Below are 17,401 nucleotides of genomic sequence, written 5' to 3'. Positions count from 1 at the left end.
GACCCTGGGTGCACCATGGGTAGGGCTGTTGCAATGTTTTGTTTTGTTCAGGGGGGGCACCACCACCGTCAAAGGGCAGGATCTGGGGGGAGGGTTTCGACTGGACCACCGGGACAATGGCTAATGTGAATGGGTTGAACTGTATTACCTGGAATGTCCGGGGCCTACACACCATGCAGCATAGACATAAAGTGCATGCCTATTTAGTGCGGAGGGGAGTACACATCGCAATGCTGCAGGAGACGCATCTCACACGACAAGAGAGGGTGGCGTTACAGAGGAGATGGCGGGGACAGGTTTTTCACACCAGCTACTCGGCCTATGCGCGGGGAGTGCTCATATGGGTTAGAGCGGGCACCCCTTTCCAACTAACGCGCCAATGGGTAGACCAGGACGGGAGGTACGTGGTGGTGGAGGTGAAGCTAGAAGGTAAGGATATTGTGCTGGCTAGTATATACGCCCCGAACACGGACCAATTGGCTTTCCTAGCGACACTGTCAGGGACGCTGGCCCACTCCCTAGCGGGCCCGGTCCTGCTGGGGGGCGACTTTAATTCCATTGCCGACCCCTTGCTGGATAGGTCCCACCCCCCCCTACGTGACTCCCCAGTTCATAGGCTATCTAGAGGGAGGAGGGAATGGCAGGAGAGCTGGGAGCTAATAGATATCTGGAGAGGGCAACACCCGACTGACCGGGATTATTCGTTTTTCTCCGGGCTCCATGACTTGCATGTCCGTCTGGACACGATACTCTGCTCCCGGGGGGTGCTACCAAGCGTCACCGGATCAGAGTATCTCTCGAGAACAATTTCGGACCATAACCCGCTCCTGATCCGGCTAGCGTGGATAGCGGAGAAGCCCAGGATCCCGCTCTGGAAACTGAGGCCGGAGACCCTAGAGGACCTCCTCTTTGGGGAGGCCCTAGCGGAAGGAGTGGACTTATATTTCGCGGAGAATGCAGGGATGGCGACCTCTAGAGCGACGGAATGGGACGCCTTTAAGGTAGTGGTGAGGGGTATCTGTATTAAGGATTATGTAGGCGTGCGGAAAGTATTGCTGGGCGACTTGACTAAGGCGGACACTAAGCTTAGAGAGGTGGAGAAAAGGCGGCCCGGACACCCAGACCTCCAGGAGGCTCTATGTGCGGCCAAGGAGGCAGTGGCCGTTGAAGTGGAGAGACTTCGAGCCTTCGACTACAAGCGGTATGTACTGCGCTCCCATGTTGACGGCGATAAGGCGGGCACACTCCTGGCATGGCTCTCGTACCCCACAAGACGTTGCGCTCCCATACTCCAACTGAGGGACACGGCGGGCGTGGTGCAACACACACAGCTGGGCATAGTCAACGGCTTTCAGCAATATTACGAGGGCCTATACCAGAGTGCCCCGGGAGACAGGACGGGGCTGGTGGAACCCTTCCTGGCTGACCTGCCCCTGCACCGGCTGGAGGCGGACCAGGCGAAAGATTTAGGGTCGGATATTGACGTGGGGGAGATACGGTCGGCGGTGCGGCGCATGGCAAGGAACAAATCGCCGGGAATAGATGGACTCCCCATAGAGTTCTATAACAAGTACCTGGACGCACTGGCACCACGGCTCCTGACTGTCTATAGAGAGGCCAAGGCGACGGGCCGGCTACCGCAGTCGATGCGGGAGGCATTAGTGGTCCCACTATTGAAGCCCGGTAGGGAGGGTGGCGACCCTGCGTCCTACCGACCACTCTCCATGCTCACCGCGGATTATAAAATCCTGAGCTCCATACTAGCGACGGGGCTCGTACACGGCGACCAGAACGGTTTTATACCACAGCGCAACACCTCACTGAATATCAGACGGCTTGTCCGTATCATGGACGGGCTGGACGGCGGGGCAGGGACGGAGCTGGTCCTCTCGGTCGACATTGAAAAGGCCTTCGACAGCCTCGAGTGGGACTACCTCTATGCTGTTATGGAGCGCCTCGGGCTGGGTGCTGGTTACATTCACTGGACGAAGGTCCTTTATGCGGGGGCGATGGCAAGAGTGAAGGTGGGCTCGACTGTATCCCTCCGCTACCCAGTGGAGCGGGGCACACGTCAGGGCTGTTCCCTCTCACCGCTATTATTTGCGCTGGCTATTGAGCCGCTAGCGGCTGCGGCCCGGACAGGGCGGCATACTCGCGGAGTGCGGGCCCGAGACGGACACCATTTCATCTCGCTATATGCCGATGACTTACTGTTGTTCCTCAGCGACGGTGTGGAGGACTTGCAGAGAGCGGAAGCCCTGCTGGAGAGCTTCGGAGAGATGTCGGGCCTAAGGGTTAACTGGCCCAAAACGAGCTTGTTCCCGCTCCTGGAGGGCACTGCCCAGCCACAGCACCGATCGGAGGCGGTCTGGAACCCTACCTGTATAAAATACCTGGGGGTCCACGTTTACCATAAGCCAGGAGACTTGCTTGAGGGCAACCTGGGGCGCTGCATACGCGGACTGAAGGGCTGTATGGCCTTTTGGGCCACGTTACCACTATCGGTGGCGGGCCGGATTTCACTACTTAAGATGGTTGCCCTGCCGAGGTTATTGTATTATTTCCGGACGCTCCCAATCTGGCTACCCGGCTCTTTCTTTAGACAACTTAAATCTCAGATTACGGCGTTCATTTGGGGAGCGGGTCGGTGCAGAGTAGCGCTGGCCACGCTTTCTCGTCCGAAAGATGAGGGGGGGCTTGCGGTGCCGGACTTTGAGCTCTATTACCTAGCAGCCCAACTGCAAGTCTTCACGCAGGAAGTAGCAAGGGTGTTCCGGGGCCCAGAGGACGAAAGCTTACGAGGGACGCCCAGACATGTCCTAGCATATGTAACCCTCCAACAGCGGCTGGACAGTCGGGATTTGTCGCTGGAGCAGCGCACGTACCGACAATGCTGGAACCGGGCCCAAAAGAGAGCGGGTATCCAGCGCCCATATGCGCCTGAGATCCCCCTGGGCATGCTTACGGCCCTACCGCATGGCGGCGACTGGTCGCACCTACAGGAATGGGAGGAAGCGGGAATACAGGTGGTTGGGGACCTGTTTGAAAATGGCGCACTGCTCCCATTCCAGGAGTTGATAGAACGCTTCGGCATCCCGAGAGGGGGATTTCTGCTGCACGCAGCCGTAACCAGGGCGATGCAGGCCCACTGGGGCACGGGACTGGAGGAACCTGGGACGGCAGCGGCGTGCCAGTACACCATGATGGCAGCGGGCACGATCAAGGCGGTAACGTGCCTCTATAGTCGAATGCTCAGAGAGAATATCCCTCCACTCGCGTCCCTCAAAGCCAAATGGGAAGCGGACCTAGGAAGGGAAATACCTGACACAACGTGGGAGCAACTTGTCCGTAGGGCTCGCAACAGCACAAGGAACGCTAGGTTCCAGCTAATCCACTACAATGTGTTGCACAGGGCGTACATGACCCCGGGCAGAATCAGGCGGTATTTTGGAGATGAGACAGCGGCCTGCCCTAGGTGCCCGGAAGAGGGGGCCGAACTGGTGCACATGCTATGGGCATGCCCGGCCCTGCGGGAGTATTGGCAGGACATAGGAGAGGTGCTGAATGAGGTGACTGAAAGATCCATAGAATACGGTCCAGCGGAATGTCTTTTGCACTGGTTCCCCCACACCCCCAAGAATAAACTCACCAGTAAGTTTATAGACATGGGACTGATGGTGGCCAAGAGGGAGATCACGAAGAACTGGAAGGCGAGAGTGGGACCAACTCCACGGAGGTGGCGGCAGGAATTTCTGAAATGGGCCACGGCAGACAGCACACATAGGTACCAGCTTGCGCGTAGGACCCCTAGCCCAACAGCAGCTGACACTGCGACCTCATGGGAAGTAATGGTGCAGGCACTTAGGGACAGCGAGGCTGATGATGAGGGGGAGGCTCCCGGGGCGGATGGGACGGAGGAGGTGGGCTGAGGCCCTTGGAACAGCAGGTATGCAGGGGGGATGACACTAGCAATCCAGGAATGGTCGCAAGGGAACCTCAGGCAGGTGGTGGTGGGTGGGATTGGTTGGGGGGGGGAGTTCTGGGCTTTGCGCAGGGAAGGGGAGTTGGGGATTAGCGCGTAGTTAGGTAGGACTATAAAAGTAGGCATGCACAACAATCCGGACATTGACCACTCCTCCATATGGAACGTCAGGTATGGACGAGCAGAGACATCATCGCCGCCCAACCCCAGGGTTGTGGGCATGAAGGCTGTGTACAGATTGACGAAGCAAGTTGAAAGTCTGCTACATTTATGATGATACTTCTACGTGTAATGACCTGTACAGGTATGACTACAATAAAAATTATTTAAAAAAAAAAAAAAAAAAAAAATCAGAAAAGCACACAGGAGCCCAGAGTTCCACTTGAGGAGGAATGCGTCTCAGAGTGAGAGATGCCTTGAAAACTCCAATTCATAGGAATGCTGATATTGCAAGGGCTCGCTTGTGGCGAAAATATCAAGCATAGGTTCTCGCCATTCATGGAAGAGACCATGCACCACCTCTGGGTGGTAACTGCCATTCGAGATCCACAAGGTGATTAAGGCTGAGCTTGTCTGCCCTGGTATTCAATTATCCTGCAAGAAAATTCCTTGGTGATCCTGCCATTTGCAGAGGTGCAAGGGGTGTGGCACAGGGTCCATGGCCACACCCAGTCCTGTTTGCAGTACCACCTGGTGGTGGTGTTGTCTGTGAGCATCTGTGCTAGCCTTCCCTTGATAGGCGGAACAAAGGCTTTCTACGCCCAGTAGATAGCCCTCCGCTCCAGAATGTTGATGTGGAGCTGGGTGCTGTGTCGGAGGTCAGAAGATCTCATCTTCTACCAGATAGCTGCCCAACCCAGAAGCAATGAATCGGTCATCACTGTCTGCTATGGGTGGGGAAGAAAGAGGGGTCTGCTGCTGAACCAATCACGGTCCAGCAACCGCCACCGTAGATCTTCTGCGTTCTCCTATGAAATCTGAGCATGGACAGTGAGGACCCCTTGATGTTGGGCTCACAGACTTTAGATCCCACTGGAGAGCCCGCATATGCCACTGGTGTGCTCGACCAGCAGGATGCAGAAGGCCATCAGTCCAAACTGCTTCAGTGTCTAGCTCACCAAAATCCAAGACTGAGGCTGAAAGATTGGGATTGTAGGCTGAATGTATCGGCAAAGGGGGGGGGGGGGGGGGGGGGGGGGGAGAAGGAGTGGGGGAGGGGACACGAAACTGAACCATGTACAGAATGGCTCCAATTAAGGGGGTGTCTGAGAAGGAGTCAGGTGTGACTTTGGCACATTGATTGTGAACCCCAAAGGAGACAGGAGGTTCGCCGTAGACTGGTGGTGGTTGATGACTGCCTGAGCCAAGCTCACCTTCAACAGCCACCATCGCCATCACTTTCATCAACACCGGTGGGGCGCTGGTGAAGCAAAAAGGGAGCACTGCAAACTTGAAAATGTTTGACAGACAGTGAAACTGCAGGACTGGGATACGGAAATAAGCATCCTGCAGGACCTGGGCTAGCATCTTTAATTTGTGCTTCTGCAAGAAGACGGTGAGAGGGCGAAGATCTAAAATATGACGAATGTGCTCGCCCTTTTGTGGCATGAGAAGTTTGCATTATCAAAACCCAGTCCGTACTTCAAGGCCAGAACACCTCTTTATGGCCACTTTGGCCAAAAGGACCTGCACTTACTACTGCAAAATGAACATGCTGCCCTTATGGTGGTTGAAGGTGCATTGGGATGGCAAGAAACGGGCAGGTATAGCACTTATGTACAATTTTGAGGACCAACTTGTCTGAACTGATGGCCTGTCACCTTGGGAAGAATATCGGATCTGGCCTCGGAAAGGGTGGCTGTGTGCCGGCTTGGACACACTAAAGCGGTTTTACGGCAGCAGATGAAGGGATGGAGCACTGAGCTGCAGGTTGTCCCTACAGTCCTGGGCATTGTATTGGAGAACCATGGCCTTGCCCACTAAGGGGCTGAAAGGCCTGCTGGGCTGGTGGAGGGGTCTGGATTTGTCAACAATGAAAGCCACAACTATAGTGGCAGATACGGGTGGAATTGTCCGTGGAACTGTCTGGTGGGGGCCAAAGAACGTGCTGTGACCCTTTGTTCCTTAAACCGTTCTAGGGCTGAATTCACTCTGTCGCCGAAGAGGTAAGAGCCACCAAACGGCATGTCCATCATGGATGATTGGACATACCACAAAAAAAGCGCATAGTCGTCATCCGGGCTTGATACCGAAGTGCCACACTGTCACCTACTGCTTGATCTAAGAGATCGGTCTTGTCCAAAACAAAATGTTTTGCGAATTTTGCAGCATCACAACATTCTGAATAGCATGAATGAGGGACGCTCACGGGTAGTCCAGAAGAGCCAGTAAAACTTGTGCCACTGTGTCCCAAAGGGCATGGGACTAGCAGCCTAGAAGACAGAGTGTTCACTAACTTCAGATTAATTGTAAGTTACTACGGGGTAACCCAGTATCCCTCAGAACCTGGGCACTATTAGACTACATAAACAATGGTTCTGTTGGGTTTAGACTGATTGCTTCAAGATTCACACAGTTCATTCAGTAATTCATTAGTCCTCAATTGAATCAATCATAACAAGATTGCAAATCCAAACCTTGTAGGGTATATCAAAGTATTTTTATGAATTAATTGCATTCATAAACACCCTATTTCGAATGATAACAAGTGAAGTACATTATAAAACGCCGCATCAAGTGTAGTGTAGTGATTCAAGTGAGGACTAATGAATTACTGAATGAAACGTGTGAATCTTGAAGCAATCAGTGAAGCAATCAGTCTAAACCCGACAGAACCATTGTTTATATAGTCTAACTTCAGAGTAAGGCAGTGACTTTCCTTTTGACTTCGAACAGTTGCGTGGTGGACTAAAATTTGCCGACTAAGTGCGGCCTATGTATTTCCCTTTGCGCAGTCATCACAGGTACTAGAGTCATGCTTTGAAACCAGACACAAAAGACACACTTCTTGAGGATCCATCACAGACATCTGTTTATAACAGTTCCTACACGGCTTGGGGATGGTTTTTCTTGCACACTGGAAAAAAATGTTGATGCAAATGGTCTTGAAAACAAAGGAGCTCTGGATCCGCATTTGAAGGTGTAGAAATTAAGGACTGAAGTCAGCACAATTGGATGGTGTTTACATGCCACTCCTCGTTATTGCCTGAGTGTAACACTGTTGCTGCAAACCTGGAAGACGCTGCCTACCAGCATGCAGGAGTGCTGCTCTAAAGTTTCTGTATCCAGTGTGATGCCTAGGGGAATATTCACAAGGTGAGTAATCTACAGTTAGAAGGTTTTACACCCATATGAAAGTGATTTAACGCACAACAACTTTCTTACAGTTAGTGGTTATTTACAATGAAGCCTCACTTTCTGCCAAAACAGGAAGTTTTACTTTGCCAACAGATATTTTTCTGGGTAAGAGAACAAATTCAGATTTTTTGTTCAAATTTACGTATAAGCAAGATACGTCGTTGTTGTTGTTTTGTTCATGCTGGAGGAGGTAAAATAGGATTGCTTAGTTTACATAATTTTAGAAATGTAAACAATAGGCTAACGCCATTCACTGGCAAATACTTTTTTGTGGTTGCACATAACTATCTGATAACCGCTGAAGACAACTTATTGTTCTTTAACCTTTTGCACTCAGTTTCTGGAATATGGGCACCTAATACATACCTTCAGAAGTTCCTTGTTGGCAAAAGAGAGTATCCCCTCAAATATCACAACGTTTGCTCCATAAACAGTTTTCTGAAAGCAAAGGAAACAGGAAAAAAAGCCGACATTTAAAAAAAATATTGTTAACAAATGGCCAATTTAGCTAGCACAATAATGCTAAATCTTAGACTAACACATGATAGTAAACAGATGAAGTTTGGACAGAGTCCTCAGGATAGCACAAATTCCATTCAAAACCAAAATGTCACAGCACTACACAGAGGAGAAAAACGATCATCATCATTTAAGGGCCCTATCCTGATTTACAGCCTAGCACAGACCACCCCTGCAATTGTACTGCTACGAAACACGTATCACTACTTACAGGCATAGAAAGAAATGCTCTTGGCTAGTTGAGAAACGTACAACATCAAAGTATAGCTAATTCCCATTAGTGACCATATTTCTAGAACACACACACACACACACACACACACACAACTCCTGCAGATTCCTTACCTTAAGAATATTCACTAGGCTGGACAAAGCTTTTACCCAGCGTAGATGGTCAAGAAAAGCATTTACCAAGCAGTAGCTATCCAACTTTTTCATGTGGCACCACATTGCCGCTCTACGCAATGCACATTAATTACATCAATGAGGTCATCTAGATGCCAACCTAAGTGCTGAACACAGTTCTTGAAACATTTCCACACCTCAGTGAGGCGTGCAGAGAGGAATACAGTGAACATCACCAGCATCAACATTAAAGTGCATAAACTATAGGACACTGATTCATCAGGGGAGCAAAAAGGGTTATGATGACTCTGCCGAAATATTGTGAATCAACTAGAAGTATTGTTACCAAAGGTATGTAACTTTTAGTTCTGATGGCTGCATCTTTCTACAGATTCTTCAACTTAACCCCTCCCATGCTCATGACGGAGCCGCTCCGTCATGAGCATCGGCTGAGCTGTGCTCATGACGGAGCGGTTCCGTCATGGTCCTGCCGCCGCGCCTGCGCGGCGCTGATTTCGCGCTTGCGCGGCGCGTTCTATTAAGCGGGCGGGGCCATGACAGAATCGCTCCATCATGAGCACAGCGCAACCGCGGTTCGTGACGGAGCGGCTCCGTCACGAGCATGCGGGCGCCGCTCGGGCCCCCCCCTAGCGCTGCGGCGGAATTGCCGCCGCAGCGAAGGGGTTAAGAATAAGACCCAAAACAACACTTTCTTGGTGGTGGGAATGCCTAATCCCAATTAACAACAAGCATTTATAATGCAATAGGTCTCGCAGCATTAAAGTTTGAGTTACTGGGATTGTAAATGACAATGCTTTGCATTAATTTTTTTATTTTATTTGCAATTGGTATAGTAACATTGTTTGTGAATGGTTAGCTGTTGCTTATGCTAAGCAAAGTCGGCAGTAACATAGACTGATAGTCTTGCTTGTTATAAGCATGCTGATTTAAAGCGCTCTGATACCTGCGGGTAAAGTTTGCGCTATGTAAAAGTGAAAACGAATAAATAAATTTAAAAAAAGCCTACCTGTATCACGTCTGTTCTTATTCTGCGACGCCACATATCTTTGGGTCCCTGTACTTATTAACTGCACCTGGCTGTGGGAAACCTCCATGGCAGGAACAATGTGTTGCGGGGCAGACACGGGCAATGTAGCCACTGTCCTGTGGCTGCACCGTGGGGTAACAGTGTAGGGGCAGGAAGGCAGGCAGTTGGTAGTGCTGTGCCATAGCAGTGTAGTTCTCTGTGTACGCTGGGCATGGGGGTGCTATTGGCTGACAAGAAGTGGTGAGGTGGTGCCGGTTCGGTGTGCCTGCTTCCTGATCTTGGGCAGGCGACAGGTAAAACAAGGTTTAGTGCTTTCCCTGGAGCCAACAATAGATATAGCCATCTGTTTCATATCTTAACTTAAATGCAAGGTATTTTGTTTTGGGATTTTCACAAAAGACCAGAACTGGGCATGACGTTAGTGTTCCTGTTGGTGTATTGTAGAGTTCAGAGCTCTTGCCCCCCACACTACCTCTCTGAGAAGCCTTGGACTGCTCACCCTCACTATCCTGAGAAACACACGCAAAAAAGGTTGGCCAAGATTTAAGAGCCGTAGTGGGCCAGACACCAGTGACAAAAGATCGAAATTGCCCGGTGTGAGACCTGTCTGATTCTGAGGGTCCCTTCACTGAAATGATTTATTTTGTCCCCTTTAGCCTCCCACTATTTTCATCTTTTTCTTTTGTGTCCACCTGGAATTTTTTTGTTGTCAGCAATGTCTGAGGGGCTAGGTGTTCCTTGGGTGGGATGTTTTACCTTACCTCCCTGAGGCCTAGTTACCCTCATGAAAAATTAGACAGATACATGGGACCTAAAATGGTGGCCACCAACTGTCACAACTGCCACCCTAAAGGAGCTGTCCCATTGACTTACATTAGGAAGGTTCCTGAACTCACCAGAACCTTCCCACCGGCTGGACCTCACCTATAAAAGGCTAGTGGCCAGCACGGCCATTTTGTGAAGAGAAACCTGTGACCAGGGAAGGAGAGAGGCAACATTGAGAGGAGGACGGTGCTCTACAAGTGGACGATCGACTCGTGGGCCGGCAATCACCTGTTCTGACACTACCCCTCTGGTGATGACCAAACCCTGACCTGGCAGAAGCCTGATTAACCTTTGTGTCCAAAATTGTTAATTCTCACCACAAGACTTGTGCACAGAAAACACTCTCTGAAGGTTGGCAGTGGGAGGAAGAATATTTAGTGAGGACTGCCGACCCTTCAAAGTCTCCAGAACCCCCCGCTTCATCGGCTGTGGAGCCGGCCCTCCAGCTTCGAAGCCGGCTTTGGGTGCGTGATTGAACACTCACCAAGCGGAGTGAAGAGCAGAGTCTCCAGTGACCCCCGGCGTGAGGAGCGGTCGTGCGGTGACGAAGGGGAGCTTGGCAGACCGGCCCCAGCGGGAGCGGAGCAGGGAAGAGGCTTCCGGAGGTGTTCCCCAGCGGGAGGAGCCGACCCGCGGCGTCACCAAGGAGACCGGCGGATCGACACCAGCGAGAGCGGAACTTCCGGAGGTGACCCCCGGCATCAGCAGTGAGGGAAGAGCAGCACCTTGGGAACGCAGCGGAAAGAGGTACCGCCAGTGCATCTGAGCCAAGGAAGAGGAGCGCTGCTCGACCACCGCCAGACTCTGAGGGGAGGCCGAATCTCTTCAGCACTGAGACACCAGAGGAGTTAAAGTAAGCTGGGTCTTTATCGGGTGGAGGGCGAAGGCGCCGCTTAAAGAGACAGCGCTTCCCAGAGTGTCTTCAGAACTCTAAGGGGAGTAAACGTTCGCAGCATTATTCCTCCCACCTGAACTAAAAACTGCCTCAAGAAACTTAAGTACTGTCTTCACTGGAACTAGAGACAGGGGATTAACGAATTGTAAGAGGAGGTGTTGGAGGTGAGAGAGTGGGGGGCTCAGTTTAAAAAGTACCAGTCTTAGGGAGCTGGGTCTTTCGGTTCAAGAGAAGGAGGAGTAGCAGTATCCCTTATTACAGCATAAGTGTATACTGGCCCTGCCAAGTCGCCCTACTAGAATGAGGGAGTGTCAACAGGAATAAACTAAAGTGTGATGGTAATTTTACTCATTCTCTTCCAGTGAGGCAACAGTGTGAACTATTGAAGTATTGTATACCAAGAATAATAACAGCGCTTGACCCTGCACGCGTAGGGGTAAAGTATCAAGTGGTTATTCTTCAGGAAATCCCAGTCTTGAGAGAACCTCTTACTCTGGTATTGTATTGCCTTATTTAAGAACAAGGTCAAGAAGAATTAATTGTATGTTTTCACCTGATTGAACTGCAAAGAGGAAAGATTTTTCACTTTATTAACGTGAAGGGTAATAAGTGTTTTGATCTGCATTAATTTAAAAAGGTGATGTACTGATGTAACGAGAGAACTAACAAAGCAAAGAGAACAAAATCTATTTTTATAAAGTACGAACCTTATTTTTCTAAAAAGAAGGTGTAGTGTCATTTTTGGTATGGATGGGCTCTGAGTTCCTGAAAGGTTACGCAAGCTTTACACGCATATTCCTTGGAGCAGCCTTAACACTTTGCACACGTTACCCACTTGTTGTCTAGAATAACCCTAGGTCTAACATATTGGTTTGCAGCGGTGGGATCATACTGTGCTTGCGTATACCTTCCAGCAACCTAGAGTACCCCATAGACATACATCTGGAGTTTTCTCCGAGCGGACTCCAAGATTCAATTTTTTGTTTTTTTCCAAATTTACTCCTGGTGGTGGGTGGAGGTTGTCTACAGATTGCTCTCCTTGAAAGTTATCTCCTGAGTGCCCATCTAAATTCATCTTTCCGAAAATGGAAATGGATCTTGAAGAAATGGAAACCTACACTGTGGCCCAACTTAGAGAGTGGTGCCAGCGACAGGGGGTGTTCTTTAAGAAAGGTGCCAAGAAAAGCGAGTTACAGACTAGCATAAGGGCATGGGTGGAAGCACACCCAGAGGAGGAACAAGAAACTGAAGGGAGTGAGAAAGGCACCGTCCTTGGGACAGGCCTGCTGTACCAAACTGAGGGGGGGAATCTGCTGACAGGTCCCAGAACACCTTCAAGGGAGGGCAGTAGTGTCTCAGCAAGGAGCCTTACCGAAGCCGAGTTGGAGGATAGGAGGGAGGAAAGGAGACTGATATTGGAGTTAGCTAGATTGGACATGGAGAGGGAGGATAGGTGGCTGGCCCATGAACGTACACTGAAGGAGCTAGACCTTCAAGCCTTGACAATAAGATCCTCCAATCCTAAAAATGGTGGCAGCGAACCAAAAGAAACCCCCAAAGAATCTAGACCTTACCTACCCAAGGATGTCATAGCTAGTTACACCTCAGGCGATGATATTGCCAAGTGGCTAGCTGCCTATGAGGTCTCCTTAAGAGCCCATGGGATTGCAGAAACCCATTGGGGGGGTGGGCTGTACAAGTACATGCCGCCTGCTGGCAGGGACTCACTGTTAGCCCTGGAGCGGGAGGAACAAACACACTACCCTACCATGAAGGTGGCGTTGCTGAAAAAGTATGGGCTGACCCCAGAAAAGTACCGACAAAAATTCAGGGGAAGTCACAAGCTAAGCACGCAGAATTGGGTGGACTTTCTAGATTACGCAAAGAAAGCTTTGGAGGGGTGGGTGAAAGGCAGCGAGGTAGGGGATTATGAAGGCTTATATAACCTCATACTCAAGGAACACCTACTCGAGAAATTTTTTCCCGAGCTGCGACAACACCTGGTGGATAGCAAGCTGACCAGCCCCAGGAAGCTTGCTGAGGAGGCGGACATCTGGGCTAGTACCCGGGTGTCCTCGAAGGGGACAGGAGGGGATTCCCAGAAATCTGGACAGGGCGCCCCCCAGAAGAAAGAGGGGGGGAGATAACAGAAGGGAGTTCTCAAAAGGTCCACAAAATCCTTCTCAAGGAAGGGGCAGAGGATTCATCCCTAAGGCCAACCCACCCCGAAACCCTAATCCTGGCCAAAGCCAGCAGCCAAGGGTTATCCATTGTTTTGAATGTGGTGGTGTGGGACACTACAAGGGGGACGTAAGATGTCCAAAAAGACCACCCCCTCCCACTGGAGGAAAAGCCCCGGGAATCACTAGTGTAGTGCTCGGGGAGGAAATGCCCTTGGATAAGGGAGGGGAGCGGGCGGGTGTCACCTTAGTGTCCCTGGGAGAGAAGGAGATGGTACCAAAAACCCAGTTGCCCTCTAATACTACCAAGTATGAGCAGTGGGTTACCATCAATGGCCATAGAGGGGAGGCTCTGAGAGACACAGGAGCCAGTATGACTATGGTAATAAGTCATCTGGTGTCTCCAGAGCAGGTTATTCCAAATGTACTTCATCCCGCTGTGATGGCTGACAGTAGATTGGGCCACTATCCTGTGGCTGAGGTTCCCTTTGAGTGGGGAGGGGTTGCAGGTCCACTTCGAGTTGCCGTAAGCCCTGCCGTGCCTGTTGATTGCCTGTTGGGAAATGACATGGAGCACAATGCTTGGAGGGAGGTGGAGTACCGGACTCATTCTGAGATGCTGGGTCCACCTGACTGGGCCTGTGTCAGCACAAGGTCCGCGACTACCCGGAGAGGGAGTTCGCTTACGCTGGAGCCTGGAACAATGGCCCAGCCAGCTGCCGGAAAAGAGAAGGACAGAAGGCAGGAGGACCCTGCCTCAACATCTCTACCTCGTGAGATAGACAGACCACCGGTCGAGGTGGATCTGGAGTCCACTGAGGAGAGTGTTGTTCCACTGGAAGGCCTACCCATCCCTGCTGATTGGCATGTGGAGGGAGGTCCAACCAGGGAGGAATTCTGCAAAGCTCAGGAGGAGTGTCCTACTCTTGAAGGGCTGCGGCAACAGGCCAAAGCCCAGGCAGCAGGGAACGTTGTAGGGAACTACCAGATTTACTGGGAGGATGGACTCCTCTACAGTGAATCAAAGGCACCCGGACCTGGTACATCCAGAGCCTTGGTGGTCCCACAATGTTTTAGAGCCTTCCTTCTGGAACTAGCTCATGAGATACCCTTGGCAGGTCATCTAGGACAGGACAAGACCTTTGCCCGGCTTGTTCCCCACTTTTACTAGCCTCGGATGAGAGTGGCGTCTGATACCTACTGTCGGACGTGTGTGACTTGCCAAGCCAGTGGGAAAACAGGGGTGAAGCTGAAAGCTCCCCTGGAACCACTCCCCGTCGTTAGCACCCCCTTTGAAAGGGTGGGCATCGACATCGTAGGGCCATTAGATCCACCCACTTCAGCTGGTCACAGGTTTATCCTGGTTCTAGTGGATCATGCCACAAGGTACCCAGAGGCCATTCCTCTGAGGACCATCACTGCACCTGCAGTGGCAAAGGCCCTGATGGGGATCTTCACCCGAGTGGGTTTCCCCAAGGAAGTTTTGTCCGACAGGGGGACCAACTTCCTGTCAGCTTACATGCGGGCCATGTGGAAGGAGTGTGGTGTTACCTACCGGTTTACCACTCCTTATCACCCACAGACCAATGGTCTCGTGGAAAGGTTTAACAAGACGATAAGATAGGAAGTCTGCCTGAGAGCCTGCGGAGGAAATGGGACGTCCTCCTACCCTGTCTCTTGTTTTCCTACAGGGAAGTGCCACAGAAGGGAGTGGGTTTCAGCCCCTTCGAACTTTTGTATGGGCACCCTGTACGGGGACCTCTCAGCCTGGTAAAGGACAGCTGGGAAAAGACTCCCAGGAAGCTTCCCCAGGACGTGGTGAGTTAGATGCTGGCCTTCCGGAGCCAAATGGCCAAGTTGTGGAAGCAAGCTTCGGACAACTTTGAAGCCAGCCAAGCAGTAATGAAGGAGTGGTATGACCACAATGCTCACCCTGTGGAACTGGAGCCTGGACAGAAAGTGTGGGTGATGGAACCTGGAGAGCTAAATGCTCTACAGGATCGTTGGACAGGCCCCTTTGAGGTATTGGAGAAAAAGGGGAAGGCCACATACTTGGTGGACCTCAAGACCCCGAGGCAGCCCCACCGGGTGCTTCATGCCAATCGCCTCAAGCCACACCATGAGAGGCCCGAGGTCGTCTTGATGATGGTGACCGATGGAGCAGAGGAAGAGGAAAGTGAACCTCTCCCTGATCTTTTCTCGTCTCAAGAAAAGGATGGGTCGTTGGAGGGAGTGAATCTCTCACCATCCCTGACTCCTGAACAGGGAAGAGATTGCCGCCAGATCCTGGAGCAATTTTCCTCCCTGTTCTCCCTTGTCCCGGGAAGGACCCACCTGTGTACCCATGATGTGGACACAGGAGACAGCCCACCTGTGAAGTCTAAGATCTACCGGCTGTCAGACAAGGTGAAGGCCAGCATCCATGGTGACGTAGCCAAAATGCTGGAGATGGGAGTAATTGAACCTTCCAGTAGTCCTTGGTCAAGTCCGGTGGTTCTGGTACCAAAAGCTTCCCCACCGGGCGCCACACCTGAACTAAGGTTTTGTGTGGATTACAGAGGACTGAACTCAGTAACAAAGACTGATGCTCATCCGATCCCCAGGGCGGATGAACTTATTGACCGGCTGGGAGCTGCCCAATACTTAAGTACCTTTGACCTTACTTCCGGGTACTGGCAGATCTCCCTTACTGAAGGAGCAAAGGAAAGGTCAGCCTTCTCCACGCCACAGGGTCACTACCAGTTCTGCGTGATGCCCTTTGGGCTTAAGAACGCCCCTGCAATGTTTCAGCGGCTGGTGAACCAGGTCCTCTCTGGTATGGAAGCTTTCTCTGCTGCTTACCTGGATGACATAGCTGTCTTCAGTAGTAGCTGGGAGGATCATCTGCAACACTTGCAAGCTGTTCTCCAGGCCCTGCAACAAGCTGGCATGACCATCAAGGCCAGTAAGTGTCAGATCGGGCAGGGGTCGGTAGTGTACCTGGGCCACTTGGTGGGCAGAGGGACGGTGCAGCCCCTCCAGGCAAAGATAGAGGCCATCATGGCCTGGGAGCCCCCCAAGACCCAGACAGAGGTCCGAGCCTTCCTGGGCCTCACAGGATATTACAGCCGTTTCGTGAAGGGGTATGGAACTATTGTGGCACCCCTCACGGAACTTACTTCCAAGAAACAACCTCGAAGGGTGGTCTGGACGGAGGCTTGTCAGCGAGCCTTTGTGACTCTCAAACAAGCATTGTGTACTGCTCCAATACTCAGGGACCCGGATTTTTCAAAAGAGTTCATTGTCCAAACAGATGCATCAGAACAAGGCATTGGGGCAGTGTTATCGCAACTGAATGATGAGGGCCTGGATCAACCCGTGGTCTTCCTGTCCAGGAGACTACTCCTCAGGGAACAGAGGTGGAGTACTATAGAGCGGGAGGCCTTTGCGGTGGTTTGGGCTCTGAAGAAGCTGCGTCCCTATCTTTTTGGTAACAAATAAGGGATGCCTCTGACACCATAAATTAGACACTTAATTTAGTCCAATGTCACAATTTATTTGACATTGTCATCAATTTTACTTTTGAATATTTCTTTAAAGCTTATTCAGTAGTACACAATTGGGTGTTAGCACTTAGCTTGTCATCATCTCCTTTGGTAAGAAACACATTCAACATATATCAGAACAGTGAATTCAAAACATAGACATTTTAGACATTAATAATGTCTAAAATGTCTATGTTTTGAATGTCAAATAAATTGTGACATTGGACTAAATTAAGTGTCTAATTTATGGTGTCAGAGGCATCCCTTATTTGTTATTATTTAACCAGATTCCAGCCTCTGTCTACCTTAACCGAATCTATCCCCTGTGATTGTTTGCTTAACCTATCTTTTTGGTTCACACTTCCTGGTTCAGACTGACCACCGGCCCCTTCGTTGGCTAATGCAGATGAAGGGGGAGAATCCCAAGTTGTTGAGGTGGTCCATCTCCCTACAGGGAATGGACTTCCGGGTGGAACATCGGCCTGGAGTGGACCACGCCAATGCAGACGGTCTCTCTAGGTATTTCCGCCTTAGTGATGAGAACTCCCAAGGGATTGGGTAGTTCTCCCCACTTTCAGCTGGGGGGGGACGCGTGTGAGACCTGTCTGATTCTGAGGGTCCCTTCACTGAAATGATTTATTTTGTCCCCTTTAGCCTCCCACTATTTTCATCTTTTTCTTTTGTGTCCACCTGGAATTTTTTTGTTGTCAGCAATGTCTGAGGGGC

The 17,401-nt window shown here is 50.9% G+C and overlaps 1 protein-coding gene across 4 annotated transcripts in view; it reads right to left on the bottom strand.

Annotated features, from left to right (window-relative positions):
- LOC147709635 (uridine-cytidine kinase-like 1) overlaps window positions 1-17,401 on the bottom strand; it is a 227,244-nt gene that overhangs the window by 130,260 nt on the left and 79,583 nt on the right. For all 4 annotated transcript variants that reach the window (XM_086928159.1, XM_086928158.1, XM_086928156.1 and 1 more), the window contains exon 5: window positions 7,706-7,777. In XM_086928159.1, coding sequence (XP_086784285.1) covers window positions 7,706-7,777 — 72 coding nt within the window. The remainder of the gene's footprint in view (window positions 1-7,705; window positions 7,778-17,401) is intronic.

Source organism: Lissotriton vulgaris, chromosome 6, assembly GCF_964263255.1.
Source record: "Lissotriton vulgaris chromosome 6, aLisVul1.2, whole genome shotgun sequence".
Classification (NCBI taxonomy): Eukaryota; Metazoa; Chordata; class Amphibia; order Caudata; family Salamandridae; genus Lissotriton; species Lissotriton vulgaris.
Note: the sequence above shows the minus strand (reverse complement) of the source record. Positions and strands in the feature narration are given on the sequence as shown.